Source organism: Phasianus colchicus, chromosome 3 (assembly GCF_987193195.1).
Source record: "Phasianus colchicus chromosome 3, bPhaCol1.hap1.1, whole genome shotgun sequence".
Lineage (NCBI taxonomy): Eukaryota > Metazoa > Chordata > Aves > Galliformes > Phasianidae > Phasianus > Phasianus colchicus.
Window position 1 is genome coordinate 12,007,291 of NC_143438.1, and position 25,568 is coordinate 12,032,858.

A 25,568-nucleotide genomic window follows, 5' to 3' on the forward strand; every position below is an offset into this window, starting at 1 on the left:
TTTATTTTGTTTTGCGCTTTCACAGTCAAGTGCTCAATGTAGTGATTGAATTATCTCCACGTTAAGTCCATTGCAACTCAGGCAAAAGAATTTCAGAAGATCCTTTTCTGTTTGTTTGTTTGTTTTTTGTAAAAGCCCTGAGAGAGGAAAAAAAATAAAAATAAAAAGATCCAAACAAAAATCGTATAGAGACAAATTAGCTGAACATGCAAACTAAAGCCTAAGATTCACCCATAGTTTAAACACATTATAAATTTCACAGTTTAATATTGGGGGAGGAGGGGAAACAAAAAACCCAACAACAGCAACAGTTCTCAGTCAAACTCAACTAATAAAAATGTCAATAAGATGTGGCAAGACCTTATACTCTACTAGGATACAGATAAAGGCTAAATAAAGCTTTAACTCAATAGTGATTATTGCTAGCAGATGTCCCGGCAGGCTGCTGGGAATTCATTACGTGCTACATCGTTCTGCAGCATATAGTTTAGTAATGGCTTCTCCCCCACAGTATTGCGCAGTTTAGTGTGGAGAGTTGCAAAAACAAAAACAACAAAAAACAAATTAAAAAAAAAAAAAAAAACGAAACGAATGAACAAAAAAAAAAAAAAAAAAACCAAAAAAAAAAAAACAACAAACGACGAGAACCAAAAAAATACCCCAAATAATAATAATAATAATTATTATAATTATAATAGTAATAACGATTTAAGGGATGCGTGAACTGGTTTTCATTAAGTAGAATGCACCTGGGTAGTGAATTTAGTGAATCATTGGTTCTGACTGACTCTCTGGCGTTAGCTTCGTCTCTGAACTGGTTCAAACATCCCTATTTAAAAAAAAAAACAACAACAACAAAGCAAAAAATAGAAATCACATATACCTCAACCATTTTTTTCTTATTCTATCTGCAAGAATATTACTCAAGAAAGTTTCTCTTCCTTTGAATTCCAGACAGTTACATTTCAGTCTCCAGAAACTTTCGGAGAATTTTTAATATAGATATAGCTATATATAGATATATATTATATAATATAGCATGGGTCCGAGGCCCACGTCCTCCATGTCTGATGAAAGCAGGAAAAGCGGATCTGCGGGGCGGGGAGATCACAGTGCGGGTTGGGGCTGAGTGGTGGCATAGCACAGTGAGGCTCCGGCATCGCTATTATGGCTCTGTCTGTCCCAGAGGTCATGACTGAAGGACAATTAACAAACAACAACAACAAGAACAACAACAACAAAAACGCCGCCCGCTCCTAGAAGCGTGCAGCTACAGTAGGAGACATTTCCTTTAACCCCTTCAACATTGGCTGCTGGAGTGGCACCTGTTGCCGGCAACAGGAGCCATCCGGAGAAATCCCAGCTCCCAGCATTAAAGGGGTTAAATTACTGATATGAAATTTAGACGCACACCTCAAGTCTTCAAGCATCAACCCCAAAATCTCAGGAAGAATTTCTATTTATTTTTTTTTTTCTTTTCTTTTTCTTTTTAATTTAATTAATTAATTTATTTTTTTTAACATGTCTTATATCTGTAGTTTTATCACCAGTAGTATTTTCTTGCTCCAGAACATGACAGTAAGTAGCAAGATGACGGTAAGGCTCGCATTTCTCTCTTGCTCGCTTTCGACTGGAAGACTGAGTCACTTGGCTCCGAAGGAAGGCGTGCTGCCGCCGGGTGACGGCACGGAGATGGCCGTCCTCGGGCACGTGCACCACGAGCAGCGGGGCGTTCCCTGCACGGCTGTGATGACAACCTGCTGGCCTCTGATTGACTCTCCGGTCAGAGGAAGGGTTTTGATTAAAGTACAGTAGAAGAGCTGCAACATAGGAGGAGGAGTTGGTGAAAGCTTGAAGTCAAAACATGTAAAGAGGGGATCCAAGCTGCGTTACACGTCTGCGTGGGCAAATATTGCCCATTGGTTTCTGCTGACTGCAGAGACAAGCAAACTGATGAATTTATAAAATAATTATAAAATAATAATAATAATATACTGAAGCAAATCAAACATATATAACAGCGGGTGCATAATTTCCATAGGTTACGTTGCTATGTAACTCTTCTCTGTATACACACTCAGTCCACGACGGCCAGAAGAAAAACCCTAGTATCTAGAACACCATTTCTAACGCTGAAAAGTGGAAACAAGTATGAGGTTGAAATTCTTTGCGCTTCCTGCTTTTGGCTCCAACCACTTTGAACACCTTCGGCTGCCACGCTGCTAATGCCTGGAACAGGCTTAATGCTCCACCGTGTGGCAAATGCGAGAACATCTACTGAGAAAACAACAACTGACATCTCGTCTGCGTTTCCTCTGACTGTTCCATATGAAATTCACATAAATTGCTTCCAGTTATTGGCTGTGGTATCCAAGGGCCTCCCACCCCACTGCCCCGTTTCCAGCTCAGAGAACAAACACAGAGACTATCAGATATACAAGACCAAGCTCACACACACCAATACAAAAGGTAACATTAATGCTTAAATGAAAAAGGTCCTCTCCAAATAATTCATTAAAATATTAAAAAAAATCATTTTTGAAAAAAAAAAAAAAAATCTATGATACCAAAAGATCTAATAAAGTAGTAAGGCACTCAAATCAGTATATACTGTAGTCTCTTGCATTATTATACTGAAAGGCATATGGCACTGCATCCAGTCTGCCATACTCTCCCCACAGCTGTAGGTCACTCTTCTGAAACGAGACCCTGGAAACCTTGCTCTGCTGGCTTCAGTTTGTGTGCTGGGATGGGCCCAGCCTCCTTGCAAGTCATTCTACCCCCAAGAGCTGAGGCGTGCTGTCTGCAGAGGCAAGAATGTGATTCATGGGAGACTTTTTGTTGTGCATCTCCAGCAAGTCTTGAATGAAACCCGACGGTCTCTCTAGCTCGGAGCTACCCCGAGGCTCCTGGTCTTTTGCAGGCTGCTTCTGTGCGCTCTTGGCGGGCTCCACGAGGCCGGCACCGACTCCTTGCCCGCTTGGCCTCTCCTCTTCACAGGGCACGTCCTTGGCCACACCGACCAGGGACTCCTTTCGGCTTCTGGTGCCGGATGGGTGGCTGCCGACAACCCCCGCGGAGTCACACTCGTTTTCTGAGATGGGGTTGGTGCCACTGTGGCTAGACTCATTTTCGCTGTCTTCCCCACACCTCGACTGGGTCTCCTCCTTGTCGCTCTCCTTCCCGTGGTTTCGAGTATTTTTGACTTTCTGGTGTATGCGCTGGTGACGAACCAGGCTGTGCTTCAGAGTGAAGGTCCGTTCACAGGTTTGACATTTGTACGGTCTCTCGCCTGCAAGAGAATGAAAACAGGAGGTCAGCCATAAGGTCACGAACACACCTCCCTCTTGTTTCAAGCAGCTTAAAATGCTCCACGCTGGAAGCTCAGTATTTTCATCAAACTTTGGTGTTCCTTCTATGCGGTCTTTTTGCTTCTGTACTACCATGATATGCAAGCAGGTATAAAGGCCCTGGAGCCCCTGTCATTTCAGAAATACAGATGGGTTCTGTCCCTTTATAACATGATAAGATTGGAGTACACTGTGCACTGGTGTCCAGTAGAGCTTTATAATCCTGTGGTTCTGATGTGCCAGGCCATTGAACCTACACAGTCCAATGAATCTGATTTTCCCTTTCCTCCCCTTGGCTGGAGGCATCAACCCTCTTGGATCAAGGTGGGCTTTCCATCCCACCTCCTCATATCATCTCCACAGTCACACAGTAAAACCACGGGGTAGCACATGGTATACCCACTATATCTTCTCCTTTGGCCCTGCACTAGGGAGGGAGGAAGACCACGAGCCCTAGGTGCTTGTTAGCATCCCATCCGAGTTACAGGCCTCGCCACATGCAGAGAGAGTGGATTTGAGATAGGAGGACACTGTCTAGAGAGCTGTGGTCAGCAGGGCTTAAAAACTGAAGCAAACTGAACAGCACATAAGAGAATATTTCCTTCTCTTAGATACTGGCAGATGAGTTATTTACCTAAATCAAAGAGAAGCTGTCATGAACTGCTTTTGACAGAACAACTACTACTCTTTTTGTGAAGCAGAAGGACAGCACTGCTGTTTCAAAATGTAAAGAGCAACTAAAGGAGCCAGACTTATTAGGCATTCACAGGACACTAGAAGTGTCTGTCAGCAGTGGTCAATGTTTACTGAAACATAAACAAATGAAAAACACAGAACCATAAAATCATAAAGGTTGTAAATGCCCACCAACCACCACGTCCCTCAGTGCCACATCCACACATTTCCTGAATACCTCCAGGGATGGTGATTCCACCATCCCCCTGGGCAGCCTGTGCCACTGCCTCACCACTCTTTCTGAGAAGAAATTTTTCTCAATATCCAACCTGAACCTTCCCTGGTACAACTTCAGGCCTTGCCTCTGATCCTACCACTATTACCTGAGAGAAGAGGCCAACCCCTACCTCGCTATAGCCTCCTTTTAGGGAGTTATAGAGAGCATCTGCCTTGGGATGCTGTTAAAAATCTGTTGATGTTCTTCAGCTGCTGGAACTCTACTCCTGTTTTTGAAACACTTGAAAGCTCTTAAACCTCTTCACACCTGTGCAAGAAATGCTACTCTCCAGACAAAATTTTTCCACTCACTTTGCAGCCCAAAGCCTCAGAGCAACTGCAGATCAGATCTTATGCTGTAATCTGCTCTCAGAACCACTTTTTGCATCTGAAATGTTTCAATAGTTTCCTTAGTATAAGCTCCTTGAAAAACAAAGCCACGCTTCTCCTGACAAAACTGCCCCCAGATCCTGGCCAAGTACAGTGCCCCAGTGTACCTGCTACATGCCACCACTGCCCTGCCAGCCCTGAAGAGCCAAAGGTCCCACCCTGACAGCTTCATCCCGTGTTTCTGGTTGCTGTTGCTAAAGACTTCTCAGTGGTTCTCAGCAATTCCATCAGGACACCACCAGTGTGGAGTAAGCCAGTCCTGCTGTCTGGAAGGGGGATGTGGGAAGCATGACACTCCTGAGCGAAGTCTCTCCTTGCTGTTGACAGAGGACAGGGCTCCAGTCCTGGAGCTCCAGCCAGGAGTTTTTCTGGTCAGCTGCCTTTGCCCAGCCCCAAACAGTGCAGCTCTGCAGCTCACTCTGTGACTGGGACCCCAGAGCCCCCCAAAACTACATGCCAGGGTGAAGGAAATGTTTCAGCCTGACTGCCATTCAGCAGGCACACAGTGTGCCAGGGGTTCCTTACACACTTAGAGAAGTTCCTCTTCTGAGAAAAAATATTCCAAAAAGTATTCCAAAAACTTTCTATATTCGTCTTGAATCAAGCATGGTTAAAACCGAAGTATAGGCAATATTACACAAAGACAGCACTCTGCCACGTATCTGAGTGGATGGGAGGAAGAGAGGAAGGAGGACGGTCAACCAGTATTGAGTCAACCACAGCACTGAGGCAAAATCTGCATTTGAAAACACATTATCTAAACAGTGGTGGTGTTTAAATTTATTACATTTGAAGAACTGACTCAGGTTTCTATTCTATTCTAACCTATTCTATGTTTCTCTATGACACTGACATCCTTCAGAGTCAAATAAGAAAGAGAAATAAACAGCAAAAAAAAAAAAAAAAGATGTATTGATATGGTCTGTGCATCTCAGCAGGCATTTAAAACACATAGTATGGGATTCACAGGCACACAACAGTGTATCATTTAGGTCTAACGTTCAGCATTTTAGATATTATAACCTTCCTGAATCTTCTGAATTAGTATGAAAATAGCCACAAGAGTGAGATCCATCCCTTGTTTCACTCAAGCTTTGAAACCTCAATACTGGATGAAAACAGGTCATCTTTGCATTTGAGAAGTCAATTCCAAAGGTAAAAAGTTTTGCTAAGGCACCAGTCTTTAGTGCAGTTTATTAAACATCCTCTTCAATTACAGCACAAATATTTTGTAACCAAAGTTAATCACAAAGATACTGACTTCAGCAGAAAACATTTCAAAATACATGAAATGTCAAACTGCTCCATTTTCCCTCATCAGAACAGCCCTCTGAGAGGTAAAATACATCATTAATGAGGATGCACGACTAATTCACTTTTGAGCTAGCTCACGACTTCACTTCCTTCTCAATGCACTGCTGAAATTTACTGCATAAAGCAATCCCTAGTACTTTAATTACTGAGTAATCAGACAAAGATTTTACTACCTGTATTACACATTCTCTGCCAAAGGAAGAGAAGAATGCAAATTGTAGCTGTGCCTTTCTCTCAAGCAGAAGGTCACGTGTATCACCAGCATACTATCAGTACGGGCCCAGATAATCAGACAAAACCACACACTCTCTCTAAACTTTCACTGAGAAATGAAGCCTTACATACTGCCATGTTTATCCACTGCTTATCAAAATACTGGGAAGTGGTATGGCCATGTACACATGATGGGAAGGGAGTGAGAAGCTGGACTGTGTGGAGATCTGCATACTTGTCCTAACCTTCAAACACTGTAAGCAAACATGGGGGAAAAACATTTGGGAGCTGAAGATAAGGTGGTGGTGTAACTACTCCTGCTCCTTTAATAGGTGCTTTAAATGGCAGACTGGGGAAGAGATGACAACTCACAGCTACCTTTGGGACTAAAAGCAGAGTCTCCAACTTCATGCACTAGCAGTAATTGTGCACCTACAGAGAAGATGCATCACTGTGGTGACAGATCTGCTCATTATCTGCTCTGCCCTGAATTCTCCTCTTACCTGTGTGAGACCGCATATGTCGTGTCAAATCTTGCAGAGACCAGAAACGCTTGTTGCACACAGTACAGACTTTCTTTCTTTTGTCTGCTTTTGCAGTACTCTTAGCCTCATCAGTCTTTGGTATTTTGTCATCACTGCTCTTCTCAGTGGACTTTCTCTCTGTGCCTTCCCCCTCAGAGATGCTTTCGCTCTCTTCATTCTCCTTTCCTGTCGCCTCACAGTCCAGAGGAGACTCCACTACCTTCAAGTCCATCGGAGACTCTTCCTGCTCAAGACCGCAGTCCTGCATCAAGGGAGCTCCTGCATCATCCTGGATGCTTTTGCTTTCATCCTCACTGCTCCTTTCATCTTTTCTGTCCTCACGAATGTGGGCCTTTTTGTGACGGCTAAGAGTGCCAGCAAACTTGAAGGTTTTGCCACAAACATCACAGGCATGTTTCCTTTCAGTCTGAGAATTGCTGCCTGCACTCTGGTCACTCTCTGCCAGCTTGAAGTCCATTAATTTGCTGGCAAAATTGAGGTCAAGACTTTTGTTACTTACAGAATCTTCCTCAGGGCCCTCTTCATATTCATCTGCTTTTTCTTCGGCATCCTCTTCTGCTGGCGGGGAGTCAGCCTTTGGCTCCTCCTTGGGGCTGCACTCACTCCCTGGTAGCTCGCTGACTTCCTCTGGCTGCTCCTTCTCACAGGATGTCAGGTCCAAGACTTCACCCCCTGTAGCAGGTGCTTCTGCAACAGCCTGACTATCTGCAAGCAAACAGAGAGAAGCTTTCAGTGGGACACTCTCCACTAATGCACAGCTACCATGGTGAGGATTCACAGACCCACAAGCAGTGCTGCCGATCAAGTGTCCGAACATCTGCCTTATCCTATCTATCACTCAGTAACTTACAGCTGAAAAGAGATCAAAACATCACAGAACCAGTCAGAACAATGATTAAAAATCTGTTAAAAAATGCTTTATTTTCTAAAATAAACTCACACCCTTAGCAATTTCTTGAAGTGTGATGCAATCGTTTTTATCAGAGAATATAAAATGCTGCAACACCAAAGAAAAGCTTTGGTCACTACTGCTACAAATATACTGCATCAGAGACACGTGGATGTATTATCTGTAAAAAGGTGTACAGAATATGGATATAGACTGAAGTGACATATGTCCTCACGTTACTCTGATAAAATTGTAAGCAGTGGGAAATGCTTTCCAAAGGGAATATAAAGGCCTCATGCAACCAACTGGTACAATTAAATGTCATAGGTTATCCCAGGACAGGTAAAAAACTAGCTATGTATCAGATAAGCAAAAGATGCTGAAGTTTGTCTACACGTGGGTCTTTGACATCACCTGGATTTCACCTGGAAACAAAACATTAAGCAAAGAAGCAGTAGTAGTAAGCATCCTTTGCTGTTTCACCAACCCTCCAACAAAAAGGCAAAACATGCCTAAGATGTCCAACTTAATGACATTCTCTGTTCCCCTATCAGTCTGCACCATTACCACTGCTAAAGACACAACACGTTCAAGCAACACAAAATGAGTAAGGCAAAATAAGAGGCAGAGGCTGTACCTCTTCCAAGCTCCATACAAATACTGTAAGTATCGAAAGTGGAAATAAGCAGGACTGAAAAGCTCAAACTTTCCTTGTGTTAAGTCCTTCCCCATCTCCTTCTTGTTGACAGTATGAAGCTGAGGCAACAAGACCACACAACAGTCACTGCAGCATTTATCTGCAAACCAAATAGCTGCTTGGTATCTGCAGGGGTTTAGAAACTCCAGATGAGCAGTTTAAGTCCTCCATTTGACACAGTACAACATGTGCATGTCTCTGCATTGCCCAGATTTCTTATTATAGGATTTTTTTGGTAAGCAAGGAGTAATCACAGAAAGTATGAAGGTAGTTCTCAGGCAAACTGAAGTTCAAATGTAGCTCTGCAATATAACTTGCACTGACCTAATTTTCTTAGAATCACCACAGAATCATCAAGGTTGGAAAAGACCTCCAAGATCATCCCCAACTGCAAGTGATAATCTATGGCCATTAAGCAGATGTCAAGGCTAAGCAGCATTTCCAGATTGTGAACTATCAATACAGCATAATCCTTGATACACTTCCTTTTCTGGGGAAGTCTGAGTGGGGTGGACTGGAGGAAAAGAGTGAATTATCAAAAAAAAAAATCTCATGTTTTAATCAAAACAGATCTGGTTTGCACAAAAGCTTTCAATAAAGTTCATTGCTCATCTAATTATCTACCCATTAAAACATGCAACTATGCCCTAATCGGTGTATAATGCTGGAGAACTTGAGGGCATCTGGAAAAATAAGGTCACCTACAAGCGCCCTACACATTTGCATTTGAATTCTATGTTTTGACTCACTGCTTCTTGCCTGGATAAACTTAGGTAAAAAATTTAAATGAAGTTATTACAAACATCAGGAGGCATTTATAGAAACACAGCTGAAATCTCAAAGCGTAATAATTAAGGAGCAGCACTGCTTTACAACTTGGAGAAATGAGAGACAGGCGTGGATGAGAAGCAGGGGGCACACACAGCATTCTCAGTAATGTGCAGGCAGCAGGGTCTCGTGGCTGATGTTGCAGGCAAGGCAGTGAAACCAGAACTCAAACCCAGGCCACGTCCATACAGGGGAAATGTTTTAAAAAACAAAACAAAACAAAACAGAGGAAGCACTGCTGTGGGTTTCTGGCCTGCTGCCTTCTTCCACACATGGCATTCTGGGGACTGGAACAGCCCATCTGTGTCTCACTGGAAATGCTTCAGCTTAGCCCAAGAGTTTGGATGAAAGGAAGGATTAATGATGAGAGACATGACTCCATGCTGCTGCTGAAAGGGTTCTTGTCCTTGACCATGGCTACCCACTCTTACTTCAACCATACTGGTGCTAACATTCACACATCACACGGCAAGCAATGTCTTTTTCACCTCAGCATAGATTTGGGGTGAATTGTGGATTTGGGGTGCATGGAAATGAAGTGACCCCACAATCACTGCTCCAAGGGCAAAGGGAAGGGAAACCACAGAGGATTTTCCTTCTCAGCAGCCCCTGGTTGCTGCATCATCAGCAGGTATTTGTGAACGATGGATTAAAAGACAAAATTGGCAAAGTGGATTGAAATACAGAGATCTTCAAACAATGTTCATGGGAAGCACCTGCGTGGCTGCTGCACCCCAACACTGGTGCTCACCTCAACAAGATGAGCTGCATGGGTGAGGCCAGGAAACACTCTTGTGAGGAAACTGTGTGTAAGGCCAAAGGAAAACTGAAAGCAGAATGAGAAGAAGAGCTTTACTGGGGAAGAGAGCAGGAAAATATCTCAAGATGGAGAGAAGTATAAGCACAAAGAGTCCAGGATGGAGGGAGCTTCACTTCTGTCACACCAGGAGCCACACTCTGTAACTCCTTGCTGCCCAAACACAAGGCAGCAGACGCAGAGCAAGATGACTCTTCAGACAGGAACTATTGGGAGCAGTGTTCAGGAGGGGAATACAAACCAGAAGCATTCCAGGAGGGGAGTAAGAACCAGAGAAGGCCAGAAACTGAATATTTTGTTTTAAAAAACCCAAACACAAAAGCCTTGTCAACTTTTAATTTCAACATGTTGCACGCTGTGCATCACCTTCCCCCCTAACTTTTCCTTGCTGTGCTTTAAGCATCTACACAATGTAGTATTTTTTTTTTTCTTTTAAGAGGAAATTGTTCAATTAATTGTACTCAAACTCTGTCTCCTTTTTTCTCCCCTGTGCCTTTCCCACCTGTAGTCCCCTCCTTGTTTTGCTGGCTCACAATTACGTTTTCATGTGGAAGAGAGATTGGGCCTGTGGGACAGGTGATGTAGGTGGTGTTGCCTTGCCAGCACAGGCTAATGGGTGAGGATGACATTAAGAAAAAAAAACATGAACCTTAACCACCAGCATTCAGGAAGAAAAAAAGACCTCAGACACCAGCAGCATGGACACACACACTTTTTCTTCCAAAACCAGCTCATCACAATAGAATGAACACTTCCAAAATTCAGTTATGGACTTGGCCTATATCCTAAGGTGTGGGCTTGGGTGAACACTGTTCCTTCCCACCTGCACTAACGAGACCTGCTGCCTTTCCTGTCGATGAAGAGCTTCACAGCTCACTACATGCATATCACAAAATGGCAGCTCCTGACTAGTCGAGCTACTCTGTGGTTACCCCCAACCTGCGCGGTCGGTTTCACAGCTGGTAAAAAGCAACCTGCTTTGCACAAAACCTGACTCTGGGGATGGGTGAGAACCAGCCCTGCTCTGCTGCAGACAAACTGGAAGAGCAGTGCGGGGAGGCGTGTGGGAAAGAGGACTGTCGTGAGGATGGCCTCACTGGTGCCTGGTGTGGGGCTCCTCCTGCAAGGCCGACACTGCTGCTTTTAACTTGTTTACAGGTCTCTTTGTAAAAACCTTGCTGGCCACACAGAATGCTGTATGACACAGGGAAGGATTCTAACCAAATCTTCAGATCTGAGCAAACACTCCTCCAAATGGCCTGAGCTCCTCTCAAATGGGTCACTCCTGTTTCCAGAAACAGTGGCTCCATGATTTCATTTGTTTATCATGCTGTGCAGCCGCATGTATTTGAGGTAGTGAGGAAGGCATGGTACAAGGGAAAGGTCTGCTGTTTCTGTCTCTTATTAATGTTGAAAATGCTCTCCAGTCTGCTTGTTATCCCGCAGATAAACTTGGAGAGGACAAGAGCAGAATTGCCCTTACCGAGGCCCCTGCCCACTGCCACTTTCTCAACACCTGCATCTCAGTTTAGGTGCTCCTAAATCTCAGTTTTAGGAGCCAAGCATGTGGCCCTGTCCCAGAGAAGCACATTTTGAGTTGCTCCTCTGAGGTGAGGACATGAAGCTGACAAGGTTTGATGGAGTCAGCTCTGACACAAAGCTAAAGACCTTGGGAGATGTAAGGAGGAGAGGGGATCAGCAGGGAGGTGAGGCCCTGAAGAGGAAGGCAAGGAGAAGCTGCAGCTCAGCTGGTACCTCTTCAACGTCTGGGAAAGAAGCAAACTTCTCAGGAGATATATTCATAAGCAAAACCTCAAGGTCTCCATCTGAGAATGCAAAAACTTTTCCTCCTGCATGAAAGAAACCACTATATACTTGTAGCCAAGATCACTTTTTTTCTTTCTAACTGTTGCAAGAAAAGCATTTTGATGAAGCTTGCTTACAATTCAAGCTGAAGGTTTCATTCAGCCCAGTCAGAACAGTCCACTTCATCTTTTATAGGTGGCAAGAATGAGAAGTAAACTACTTTCCTGTATACACAAACACAATTGTCCACTGAACTGAACATGGAAAGTTTCAGATAAAAGAGCAGATACAGATCAAGGCGGGGAGGCTGCTGGTTTGATTCTGTTTCCTGTGTATGTCTTTCCCCTGGAACTAAGATGGAAGAGTATAGCTGGAGATGCTGAGGTGTTATTAGATAAAACAGGGTGCTGTAATGGAAACAATTTTGTGACTTTAAAGCAAGTGTTTATTGCCAGACATTCCTGACATCCCCACAGAAGTGTCAGAAAGCCCATCACATAAATAATGCTCAAAAGTGGAGCAGACAGAGCACTGGAAGTAAATGTTGGACAAGCAATTGGCATTACCAGTCAGATAAGCTGACGACTTACTGTTTTCCCTACATTAACCGAAATAACCTCAGATTTTTATTTATTTATTTATTTATTCCCTTATTTTACAATAGACACAGCCACCACTAGGTGGAAGCAGCCCAGTAAGTTTGGCACTTTTTATGAACTGGTCACACAGCGCTGCTCCTACTTAAATCCACAACCAGGAGAACAACTTTTCAACCTGTGGAGTCAACTTGCAAAAACAAGGGGGCTACCTTTGTCCATTTTTATTGTAAACACAGATTTTGCCACCTTTACTACATCTCATTACATCACACGCAAGGTTAAATACTTAAACAGCCCATGGTTGAGGAAGCTTCAGCTTCCATGCAAGACTCTTGAAATAAAAACATTAAAAGACAGATGACTTCTTAAAAAAGAGTAGGGAATTTGTGTTCACCTGTGGGAAAAGGATCAATTCTGGAAAAGCAGATGGTTAAAACTATAACTAAAACTCTGGAGAAGAGATACATAGCACCATGCTGTTTGCCTTTGACACAACCTATGGTCCCCTCCAAGACCTTCAAGTGAACAGTTCAAGTCACTAACACAAACAAAAGCACTCAGGACTAGTTCTGACTGCACCTAGCAAGTGGAAATCTGCACTGAACTGGGGGGAAAAAGCCCAGAGACTTTCAGTTCACAGTGAATTCTCCTGTCTATCAGGAAGAGGGTTTTATGCAGAGCTGGCAATACATTCGAGTCATACATCATCTCCTCAGTATCTTCAACACAACTGCTCTGCCATTCAGACCAACTTCAGCGTTTCCTCTCCATTTGCCACTCACTCCTTTGCCAAGCAACTCTTGCCTTGCCATACGCTGTGGTTCTGGAGTGGCTGTTAAACTTTGCCTGACACTGAAACTGCAGTTTCAAGCCCTTTGTCCTCTAGGAAATAGCGACAAATGTAGTTCAGAGGTACAGACAGCTATGACCGTTTGGAAAAACAACAAGTCCTCCACTATAACCAGGGCTCACATGATTTCTGGAGGGATCACAGAGTGGCAGATTTCTAGAGCAAAGATGAATTCTGCTTAAACACTAATCAGAAAATTCACCATTGAGCATACTTCGTAAATATTTGCCTAGTTAACACAGAATAGTTGTTTTTGACTCTCCCACATCAGGAGTGGGCCTCTCTAAGAAAAGGACCTTTTCTTAGGAAAGTATCTTTATATACTGTGTAACAGATAATCCATTACCCCATTCCCATCCCGACATCTCTCCTCCATCAGTGCCATTTGGTTGCAAGAAAGGAGCCTTCAGAAAGCCCTACAGAAGCGAGGGCAGGGCTGCTTTAATGATGAAAGCGGACGATTCATTGAGTTGCTCCACAGAGCAGCTGCAGCAGCCTGCCCCGCTCTGAGCCCCACAGGCTGCCCCTCCTGATGTTTTGGGCCCTGTTGTCAGCCTGCTCCCTTCTGTTTCATGAAGGAAGGACACGCACAAACTCCATCACTCACACAGATTCCCTGTCTTCGACTCCTATTCAAAACCACCATCCTGTTTTTTGTTTTGTTTTAAAACAAGACCAAAAGAAACCCTCTATAAACCTGTTCCCAGTGACACTCTATTGAATTGTGCTTCCTGTCTTACACCTCATCTTAAAGCTTTCCTCTCTGCTTCATTTAGAGCTGACCAAACACCACCCAAGCATCTCCCTTTCAGCACACAGCGCAGCAATCCAGACTATGACCCACTTGCAGATACAGCTATTGAAAGGCTTCTCCTGTAAGCCCCACTCATGCCACTTGCCCACCTTTTAAAGCCAGCACAAGGTGAGAAATGCCCCCCTTTTCAACTGAGCCACAGACTCAAATTATAATTTACTTCCACTGATTTTGAAATCCATTTTTCTTGCGCAATGGAGTGAGACCACATGTCCAAAGATGCTGAATGATTCTGGCCTGTGATTAAACACCAGCTGGCAAAGCTTGTTAAGAACACTAAGCCATGCAATGAAGTGCTCATGGTAATGCTACCAGCACAGGAGCTTTCTGAAGCTGCTGTCTGAAGAAAAAAGCGTTTGATGGTAAGGCCAATTTCAGCAGCATCCATCCAGTTCTCCCAGGAGATGCTGCCAGCTCCATCACCCTGCTGCATCAACACGCTCTTTCAAGGTCACACCATGAGCTGGATCTGAGAACTGATCTCAGGACTGCTGGTCCCTCCCCTTGCCCTTTTCATTTTTTTGGACAGCTAGGTCAGTTACAGACGTGGGGATGAACAGCTGGGAACAGGTCGAGCCAGTATGGCTGAGACGTGCTTTGTGTTATCCAACCGTGGCCCAGGGCTCTGTCTGCCAGGGGCAGGTTGAACCACTCTGACCAGCCCAGCACTGGCTGCACAAGAGTTAAGAACAACATTTACCTTCGGTGTCCTGCACATCCTATGTGTCATGCTCACACTTGGCTTTAGAAACCCTTTCCTCCTCACCTCATCAATCAGCTGAGCTGCCTTATCATCCCTCTGACTAGTTTCCAGCAGATCCCATTAGGGCATTTTTACTTCATCTTGCTGCAAAGATCACAGAGGTGAGCACTTTCAGAGCCCTTTCTGAAGACTTTTGTTCTGCTAGGGGATCATGTTATAACATGAGTCTTTCCTTCTCATGCTGCAACCATCTGTTGCCTGCAAAGGCTGAACCAGCTCACGTGACACCCTGGGTAACGTGCTCCAGCCCAGCAGAGTTACGAGCTGTTAGCGTGGTAACGAGACATCTTCGTCCTTCGTGGCAGGCGAGAGCAAATCACGTTGCAACATGTCTCTAGCATGGCAGATTTTACTGCCAGACTAGTACTGAGACCTGTGTGACTGCATCTGAATCACTGCAACACAACCTGCCGACTACAAGGGAAGAAAGGATGAGAGGCTGTGAAGACAGCAGACATTTCCAAACAAAGGTCTTGCTGCTTTTAGATTTGCTGTTTCAACAGCTCTTCCATGTCACCTAATCAGTGACAAAAATCTGCCTTTTCTCTCCTGGAGGTATCTCTTTTGTACAAGAGCTTCTCAGCAAGGGAAATGTACCAATCCACTGAGCTTCCTTCCTGCATCTATCCCATTTGGTCAGCAAACACTGAACTACTGCACTCAGCCACATTTTGATGCAGTTCGCCATTTTTTGCTAAATGCCACTCACCTGCCTACAGCAAAGCCTCGTGTGATCTGACAATCAATTTCCTTTCCTGAAAAGCTCAAAACTGAGCGTGCAAGATGATAGGTGAACATCAACGCAGACAAATTTAAGGAAAAAAAAAACCTCTGGAAAAAAATCACCTAAAGCAAACCTTCAAGATGCTGTAAGTAGTACAGGCATTCATGAAAGAGGAGCCGCTGCATACAGCTGCATACAGCTCTCCAGGACCACTGCCTTGCCCTGCATCAGCAGCCAATATAAAGCCAAGAAACGCTGCGTACTGCAAGCAAGGGCATTGAGAGAAAAACAAAGGGCATCTCTTTGCTGCTGTGCACAGGCCTGGTGTGCCCTCATTACAGGTTGTGCGTGCAGTTCTGGCCTCAGCACTGCAGGAAGGACATAGCTGGGCTGCAGAAGACAGAAAGTGAATCCAAGAAATGGGATGACACCAGAAAGGCTGAGGGCCCTCATTTTTGCAGGAGAGGGGGTGATTATGATTGAGGTCTGCAAGCAGAGAGAGCAAACACAGAACTGCAATTCACCAAATCCTGCAATGCTGGAATGAAGGGAGGCTCTCTGAAACTAGCAGGGGATCAGCTTAAAACGGATTTAAAAAATATTTCTTTACACAGCAGGTAGTGAACTTCTGGAGCTTGACGCCACGTGAGGTTGGAGGCAGACAGCAACAGCAGGTTCAGAAAGCAACTGAAGAGACTGAGAGACAGCTGGTCCATGATCATGTTCTAAAGGGAGCAGGCAGCGACATGACCTCTAACATGCAGCCCTAATGCAGCAGTGCAGGATGCTGGCAGAGTGTAAGAGGAACAGACTGCAGGAAGTGGCCAGGCCCACAAGCTCACCCTAAGCAGCAGATCCTACCGATACCATTGGAAACAGAGTGTTTAGCTGCATGAACCACACAGCAGGGCATCAGGAATTGGACTTCATGATCCTATTGGGTCCCTTCCAACTTGGGATATTCTATGATTCTGTTTCTTTCACCTTTATGCTTTGCTTTTCTGCAGTGCTCAGCCCAACAACTTGATCTTTCTATTCCATTTGAAAAGTGCTGTGCTGCTGTGAGATCCAGCATCCCTTTTCTTAGTCTGGGGGATAAATCTATTTCTCCCCAGGAATCAGATGGCAGAATCCATACAAATTCTATTAGATTTGGTATGGCTGGCTGTTTTGTTTTTTCCTTCTTTAACACTTTCACCCTCCCTTTCATTCTCAAGTCACCTTGTCAGTAATCTCTGAGACCAGCCTGTCAGAACCAAATCTGTTTCAGTGGAAAAGAACCCTAATCTCCCTAGCCAAAGGTGACTTACTACAACATCCTCATTGCAAGCTCCTCAACAAGATGTTATCTTGAGATGTCTGTATTTGAATTTGATAAAACTTCCATCAAAGCCACTGGGCACTTGATCCCATTGACTTCAGTTGTATAAAGTTCTATGTAAGGCCCAATTAATTCCCTGCAGGAGAAAATTTTTCATCTCTGTAATTCATTTTAACAACTAAGAGAAGGGAAGAGGCCACGTACAAGAAGAGCAGGAAGAAAAGCCAGGCTCATGCGCTGGAATGAGGAAAGTGGCCCCACAAGATGTCTCTGTGATGGAGGAGGAGATTGTGAGGATGGTTACAAGCCAAAGGAGACCAGCTCCTGTCACACCTTCCCCCTCGCATCCAAACCCCCTGAACACACACACACACAACCCCCAGACTCACAGCCTTTCTTTGATACGACGCTGTGGGTACTTCCCTCACTTTCATCTGCCACAAGTTGGTTCGGTTCTAATTAACACCTCAACCTGAACGAGGGACTTCCCACATCTTGCAGGTACATTTCACTTCAGTTATTTCTTTCTCTTCGCTGTGTCAATGCAACATTTTAGAAGCATCAAGGCATTGATTTTTGTAGGCTTTCAAGTTACTTTTTCTTTTCAAATGCTTGCTAAATCAACCAGAAATTTATGGCTACAAATACCACTTTCTGCACTTTTATTTGGTTTCTTTCACAATGCAAATACAAAACAGAACTTCAAAGTTCAGCAGCAATCTTTTTGCTTCACGATAGCCTAATTCTTTTCACATTTCTTTTCAAGCATGCAATGACAGGATTAGCTGGGGATTAATTGCTTGAAACTCAACCTGCATCTCAGGTCACAATTTTCTCATATCTTCAGATTTTAAAGCTTTTCTATCAACCAAATATTTGTCATACAGACCAGTATGTACAACAGATAAGATCTTCTTTCCACACAAACATCCTATTTGGAGGTCTCAAAATTCAACCAAAAATCCCGCTTACTGCGCAAACTCCAATTTCCCCACCCCAAATTACAGTCTTATTCCCCAAAGAAACTGAACTGTTTTACACAAACACCACTTTGTAATGTAATTTTTATATAACTTATGTAATTCAAACAAGCAGTATTCCTTGCTTCCCATATTGTCCCTCAAAGGCATCTGCTCTTCAGATAAAACATGCTTACTCACTGGAGGGTCACCTAAGCAGTTATAGTTTCAACACAATTTTATTTATTTCTTTATTTATTTCCATATGAATGATCATGGCTTGGATTAAAATACATCTGCAGCTCAGATTGACTCAAAACTGACTGCAAAACTCAGCAGCACAGCAAGACTAACTGAGGCTGGACATCTCATGGAAGCCAGTCATTTGAACAGACTCTCTTTTGAAATAAAAGGTCATCTAAGCAAGCATAGTACATCTAAAGAGCACTGCTTAATTCATGTATCTCCTGCCATTGTTGTAGCAGTTGAAGCACATTACTGCCATGGTGAGGACCAGCTCTGCAAAGTAAAGATGTCTACAGTTCCATCGAGTCAAGTCATACAAGCAAGGAATAAAACCCCTTCCAACTCTTTTTTACAACTTGTATCCACCTATCAGTAAGAAACACCCAGGTTCACAGGTTAGGCATAACTGTATTCTAATAACTAATTAATTTTATAGATATCTTCCTGCTTATTTAATTTCCATGATATTCTGAATGCTGGACAAGCAAAAAATAAAATAAAAAAACCACGCACACACACACACACAAAACAACTAACCAAAAACAAAAGCAAATCACACGTACAGAAAAAACAAAACCAAAAAAGAACCACCACTGCCACTGCATCTCACCTTTTACAAACAGTAATGCTGGGCCAAATATGATCTGGTAGTATCTCTCTGAGAGCACCCTCAAGTGATTCTCTGCAAACACATCTAGGTTATCTGTACTAATGGCCACAGACCATTATTTTCATTTTGTATAGAGCCCCGCTTGACTCATGCACCATAAAGGGAGAAAAATTAACTGCATCATCTGCAGGGCACATCTTCTTTGCTGCTCTGAGAATGAAAAAAGTCAAGAGCTGGAGAGAAGAGCAAGAAAGAAAGGTAAACTGAGTTGAACACAGAAGAGAAAATTAAATAAGACAACATCAAGAGAAAGAAAGTATGAAAAGCAAGCGTTCAAGCATGTTCAAACAAAACACAGGTACAGTGCTAAACACTGTTTAAAAGCAAGCTGTGCCAAATTCCCAGAGCCCCACTTGTGAGCTTTGCATTACAATAAAAAACAATGAAGAAGATGTATACTTCCCAGGGAAATGCTTCTGAAGTAAAAAACACACAGCAGTGTTGAGGCAAGACTGAGCAGCACGAAGGCTTTTATCAGAGGCTTTTGGCTGTGTGAAGGATATGGGTTACTCATAGCACGTGCATTTGTGCCCTTTCACAAAAAAACAAAAATAATCTTGACACTACTGGAAGAAGTTCTTCATGTTGAAATTCTATCAAACATGAAAGACATGCTTGCAAAAATCTTTTCATGACTGTAAATGGATAGAGGTTTGAAACTGGTAGTATCTACACCATTTAAATGCTCAAAATGAAGTACCTTTTCCTCAGTCAGACACATTTTCCTGTGAGCTATCTCCATACTACAAGTGGATGGAAAAAAGCTAGTTGCACCACTTTGCTCAAGTGCACTACTGCACTACTCTTCCGATAGCAATGTACTACAGTGATCTAGGAGCATGGTCAGCTTCACTGCCATGATTCTATGAAACCTTCCCTGGGAAGCCTAATCTAGCATCTGATTTAGTGCCTGGCAACCCTGCCCATGTCATGGGAGCTGGAACTAAATGATCTTGGAAGTCCTTTCCAGTTCAAGCAATTCCCCGATTCACTACAGACCAGATTCCCAACACAGACAGTTTGGGAGCAGAACACCCCTCTCGTTCACATGGGCTTATCTTGGCCTTTTCTCCCTCCGAGTCACAGAGCAGCCACCAAGTTCAGACAAAAAATTCCCTTTTTCTCTATACAGTAAGATCAGAGACCAAAATCTTTCCTTGCCTCCTTTTAAAAAGCAAGGCTAAGTAACAAGTCACTGCCTGTGTGACAGATGGGGACGGAAGTGTGTTGCACTACAACACTGAAGATGTCTCCATCAGAAACCTGTGCAGGACACAAACCCAGCAAACTGCTACACCACACAGCTGCCAAATTCTGCCTGTGCCACCAGCACCTGAGAGCCAATAACACAGGGCCCATTCCATCCCAGAGCATCCTAGCACACCCCAGTGCACCTTAACACTTTCTTTGGAAACACCTTCCTGGTCTAAACTTCCTCATCTTACCTTTCTCTTTCCTCTCCTGTAAGCTGTACATACATTGCTGTCAGAGGGGAGCTGCTGTGGACTCTCAGCTGAGAAACAGAGAACCAGTGTCACCTGAAAGGAGATGATCTAAGGCCCAAATCTGATGAAGCATGATTCTCCAGCACCAAGTCTCCCTCAATATTGCTTTGATCGTGATTAGAAAGAGCTCTCAGTATGAGCAATGCCAGAGTACAACAGACTGAATCTCATCAGTGCCACTACTGTGGCATCACCAAAGTCCTGGACCTGCACTGAGGACACAACCTAGTTCCTGCTGCAGTGGTTTGTTTTCCCCATAGGGACAACAGTGCAGGCCTTCTAAAGGATGGCATCCCCTCCCAAGCCCAGCAATGACAGGGGAGACAGGTTTTACCAGAAGTGCATTTTCCTGTCTTCATTAAGGGTTTACAGCAGTATTGCTACCTTGGAAGCCCGCCATCAATAAGCAGGTCAACCCCCTCAGACTGGGCAAAGCCTCTCTTTATTGTTTTCTGTCTCATGAAAAGTTCCTCAGTAACTATATATTATTTTTGGAAGGCAGGGTGCTAGAAAACAATTGATACGAATAAAGAGCTCTCCTTCACCGCTGAAAGCAAATTGTATGCTTAATAAGATGACAGAATTCGGGCTGTGCACACCAGAAAACAATAGCCTCACTGTTGCACGGATACCTTCAAGTTATGTCCTCATGTCACCCAAAGCAAACTGTAAGAGGGACTGCTCTGCAACTCAGATTCCCTTTAAACCTCTTAGCTAACTCTTTACATCTTTGGGGTTCCCCTTTAGTATCGAAATGGATCTTGTGCTTCATGAACCCTTCATTCTTTAAAAAAAAATAAGTAAATCTCTTATCTCTTATGAGGCTGTACTCAATTCCCAGAAATCTTCCTGACTTTTACTCTTTATATCAGGAGTTGAGACTGCATAATGATGAGAATGATATTAACAACTATCACTAACTTAAAAGTGAGCAAAGGAAGTAGAGTTTCTTCCTTTCCAACTCCAAGCAGGGTAAGAACCTACTAATTATTATAGTGTGAGTGGAAAAAGAAGATTCAGATTGATACAGCATTCAATGAAGTCCTTCCTTCACAATGAAGAATGAAAAAGAACCTCAAACTTAGAGTAAATCTCACCTTTCAGTTCCTCCTTTGGTTTACCCCAGGTTTGAGGTTACTTGCAGAGTGGCACGATATTAAAGGTTCCATACATAACTGCATGCCTCAGGGTATGAGCCCACCTTTAGTTGTCTAACACTAAGAAGAAACATTTCCTAGAGGAAAACTACTACTACATGATGCTCAGAATGCTATTTCTCACATCCTCCTTCTTTCTGTCAAACAAAAGGCATCACAAGAAAAAAAAAAGCTAAATGCTACATTATTTTCTTTCACTGACACAGTTTTACACTTATTTGCTCTCATTGTTATGGCATATTTTTATCATTACTGAAGTTGACAAACAGTCCCTGGAAGCATCCAAACAAATCGTGTAAGGCAGAACGAAATATTAAACACACGTTCGCTGTCAAGATGAGGCAAAAATAATAGAAAACCTGAAACCAAATTCTTTTTCCATGTATGCTAAGTTATGCCACTGAAATCAAATGGGTTTTAGCAGCTTAATTTGCCCTCTTGATACTCAAAGCCACAGAGATTACTCCATTACTAAAAAATTTAACACCACCACAATGCAACAGCTGAGGCTTTACAGAAAAAAAAAAAGATTTGGACATCAGAGGGAAGATGAGAAAGGAAGATTCCGGCATGGGGAGACTTTGGCTTCAGGTGCCTTCAGCGAGGAAAATACTCAGGTACTACAATCCACTTGAAGGACAAGGCACTCTTACCTGTGTGAGTGAGCATGTGCCGCTGTAGAGAACTTGCCCACGAAAAGGCTCGAGGACAGTAAGGACAGGAGATTTTTTGCGGGCAGTCTGAGTAAGTGTTCCTCTTCCCTCTCAGCAGCTTATCTTCAGCAGTTTCCTTCTCATCCTCACTTGTTCCATTTTGGCCGCTTTCTTCCTTGAAATTGTCAGTGGACTGTAGAAATGGGCTAAATTTATTAGTGTCTGTGGTAGCCAGCATCTTCTCTATGCTGGCAAACTCCCCACTTGACTCCAGATCCACACCACTGCTCAGTTTAGGTTTGTTTTTTGTTCCTTTCTTTCTACCCCTTTTCTTAGTCAACCCAGTGTCAGCAATGGGAGACGGCTCGGGATCACAGGCCTGAGTCAGGTCACTGGGAAGGCTGGAGTCTCTCTGAATGGCGGTCACGATTGTCATTTTTGCTTTGGCATTCCCTGATTTGTCACACCCAGTGGAGCTGCTCGCTGCTTTGGGACTGGCATCTGCAGTCTCTGTTTTCAGCAAAGCAGGAGCAGAAGACACAGATGAAATGATCTGTGCAATGGAAGCCAGCGGTGGCAGCTCTTTAGTTACTGGAGGCTTTGGCAAGAGAGGTTGCGGTGGTGGTTTAGGCCTCAAGGGTCTCAGCAAGGCAGAATTGCCAAGGAGAGCTGGGGAAATGATTGGGACAGTCAAATGCAACGAACCCTTCAGTGGCTGGGGATGTCCGACAGCCCTGTTTTTCTCTGAGTTCCCATTGGCACCAAAGCCCAGAGGACACTGCTGACAGTTATAGGCATTATCAATGATCACAGAAGAAGCCAGCTCTTGATTCCTGGCCTCACCTGGGATATCATTATCTCTCTTCAGGACTTTGGGGATGGACAGATCAATGGGCTCCATGGAACAGTCATAGAAGGACAGGGGAGAAGAGACAAACAGGTTCTCCTGCTTTACTTGCACAGCACTCAGGTTTTTGCTCTTCTGAGAGAAATCCAATGGCTCATCAAAATCCATCGGGAAGTTGCCCGTAGGTTCAAGTTTGATGGGAACGTGAGATGGTGTCCCAAGCAAGAAGCCATTCTGTGGTTCTAGGAAAGGTGTGATGGGCTTGCAGTCCATGTAAGTGCTGTCCTCCAATAAAGGAACATCTGCGTGGCTCTCCTGAGCACTGCAGTCCACCACCAGGATGTAATTCTCAATCTCCCTTTCCTGCACATGCAAATGCTGCTTCAGGATATGGTGAATGCAGTTCCTCTTGGCTGAAAAGGCTGTGCCACACTCCTTGCACTCAAATGGCTTCTTCTTCTGGCAGCCACTGTGCGTCCTCATGTGGATGCGGAGGGCCCGATAATGCTTCAGATCCTCACCACACAACTTGCACACGGTGTCTGGGGAACAGAAGGCATCCACCATCTCTGCGGCATTGCTGGTGACATACTCAATGTTCTTCTCTATATCCTTCCTGGTCACTTTGAGGTGCTTCTTTCGCAGGTGCCTCTCGCAATTGGCTTTAACTGTGAATGGGTAGTGGCAGATTTTGCAAATGTAAGGCCTCTCCCCGCTGTGTGTCCGCAGGTGCCGGATCAGCGCCGCCTTGTCAGCTGCAATGTAGTCACAGATGTTGCACTGGTATGGGGAAATACCCAAGTGAGAACGGATATGAGCTCTCAGGACACCAGAGAAGGCAAACACCTGGTCACAGAAACGGCAGGGGTACAAGACTTTCCTCATTGTTGGGGCTTTCTTGTTTGCTGCCCCTGCAATGATGGCTTTGAGGTCCCCTTCTGTCACCTCTTGCTTGATCTTTGCTTCCATATTCAGAGGCAGGAGAGCTTCAATAATGCTGTCCTGCTCCAGTTGTGTCTTCATCTCGTGCTGAGTTAAAGGCTCTACTTTGGGTTGGAGAAGCAACTGCGAGGAAGGACTTGATTTGGCTCCTGGCTGGGAGAGGTGAGAGTTGGAGGAGGTCTCCACCGAGTTCTTGATCAGCCTCAGAGGAGGTGGTGGGAGGCTTGGGCTGATGCAGCCGGGGGAGGCTTGCTGGGCACTGATAAGAGGAGGAGGTGTAGAAGTTGCGACAACTGTTCGGGGCGTTACCAAAGGCTTTGGCTTCAGTGGTGGCATATGCTTGAAAATGGACTGCACAGGGACAGAAGGTGCCTTAGAAAGTGGAGGAAGACTGATTTGAGGAGGAGCGGAAGAAGCCATCTTCAAGATCTGCTGAATGTCTGCCAACTCAATTGCAGATTCATTGGAGATGGGTTTTACCACAATACTGCTGTCAGGCTGGATGATAAAACCCTTCTGGAAAGGCTGCAGCGAGAGGAGCTTTATGTTCTCCTTTGTAGGTGGGAGGACTGAAAATGACCCTCCCATAGTGGCAGCTTCCAGAGGAGAGAGGCTGAGCAGGCCAGTGCTGCCAGGTTCCTGAGGTAGGTTACTCTTCAGTGCTCTGAGCCGCATTTCTTGGACCTCGTCTTGTGTATCGTCCTCCTGCTTGACAGGTTTGATGTCTTTGGTGTACTGTAGGCCCAAGGATGCCATGAAGGCTTTCTGGTCTGGGTTCTCACTGGGTAGGGATGTGGACTGTAGCTTGTGCTTGTCTCTTCCCTGATCCATCACGTGAGTTTCTGTGTGCAGTTTGAGCGCTGAAAGCATGGGGAATGCCTTGTTACACGTCTCACAAATAAACCGATGGAATTCACTGATGCACCTTCGCAAATTTGTTTCACACCAGACCTGCAAGACATGCAAAAACATTCAGAATAAACACCTCCAACCACCAAAGCAATCACATATTACTGCACAACTAAACCACCTTCACTCTCTCTTCTTCTGGAGTTTAGAGAGGCCCTTCAGCCACCTAAGTGGTGTATCTAGATTAGGGGCTGACTCTCCAGAAGTTCTCTTCTATACAGGCAAATTTCTTCAGAGGGTTATTCAAGCTCTAAAATACTTTTTTCCACTCTAATCTGCCCTTCCAGAAACCTCTCTCTGTTCACTGACAGGACAGGAGCCTCACAGGACTACCCAGCTAACTTCAGTAAGATGGGCAGTAAGACTACCTCCTTCGGCTCTTTTACTACAAAGAAACTACAAGGAAAAAAAAAAGCATCTAAGAAGGGTGAACATCAGAAAAAAAGAAAAAGAAAAAAAAAATATCATCCCTCAAAATCGAAGTAATAAAATGCAGAGGCAAAATCAGTCAGACTTTTGATTAGGGAGTCTGATTACATTTATTCTTCCAAGAAAAATATTACGCTCACAAATAGATTTTATATCTGAAAACAACTGTGAATCCAAATACTGTATTTAAATATTTAAATGCTACCCAGGTAGCATTAGATGTGGAATTGTTTGAGGAAGGCTGGGAGGGAGGTGCATGGATCTAACACTATCAACATTTTTGTTTAAAATAATTTTATAGATCTTCACACATGAAACTAAAAAAGTCCAAGTGTTCTTTGGAAAAAGAAAAAAAAAAAAACAAAACTGGAAAGGGCTAG

The 25,568-nt window shown here is 44.0% G+C and overlaps 1 protein-coding gene across 11 annotated transcripts in view; it reads right to left on the bottom strand.

Moving 5' to 3' along the window:
* Nucleotides 1-646: 646 nt before the first annotated feature.
* RREB1 (ras responsive element binding protein 1) overlaps nt 647-25,568 on the bottom strand; it is a 121,799-nt gene continuing 96,877 nt past the window's right edge. For 10 of the 11 annotated variants that reach the window (XM_090136971.1, XM_031589324.2, XM_090136967.1 and 7 more), the window contains 3 exons: nt 22,062-24,801; nt 6,722-7,468; nt 647-3,292 (listed from right to left, as the gene is read on the bottom strand). In XM_090136971.1, coding sequence (XP_089993097.1) covers nt 2,772-3,292; nt 6,722-7,468; nt 22,062-24,801 — 4,008 coding nt within the window. In that variant the 3' untranslated portion in view covers nt 647-2,771. The remainder of the gene's footprint in view (nt 3,293-6,721; nt 7,469-22,061; nt 24,802-25,568) is intronic. The other variant, XM_090136974.1, reaches the window with a different exon arrangement.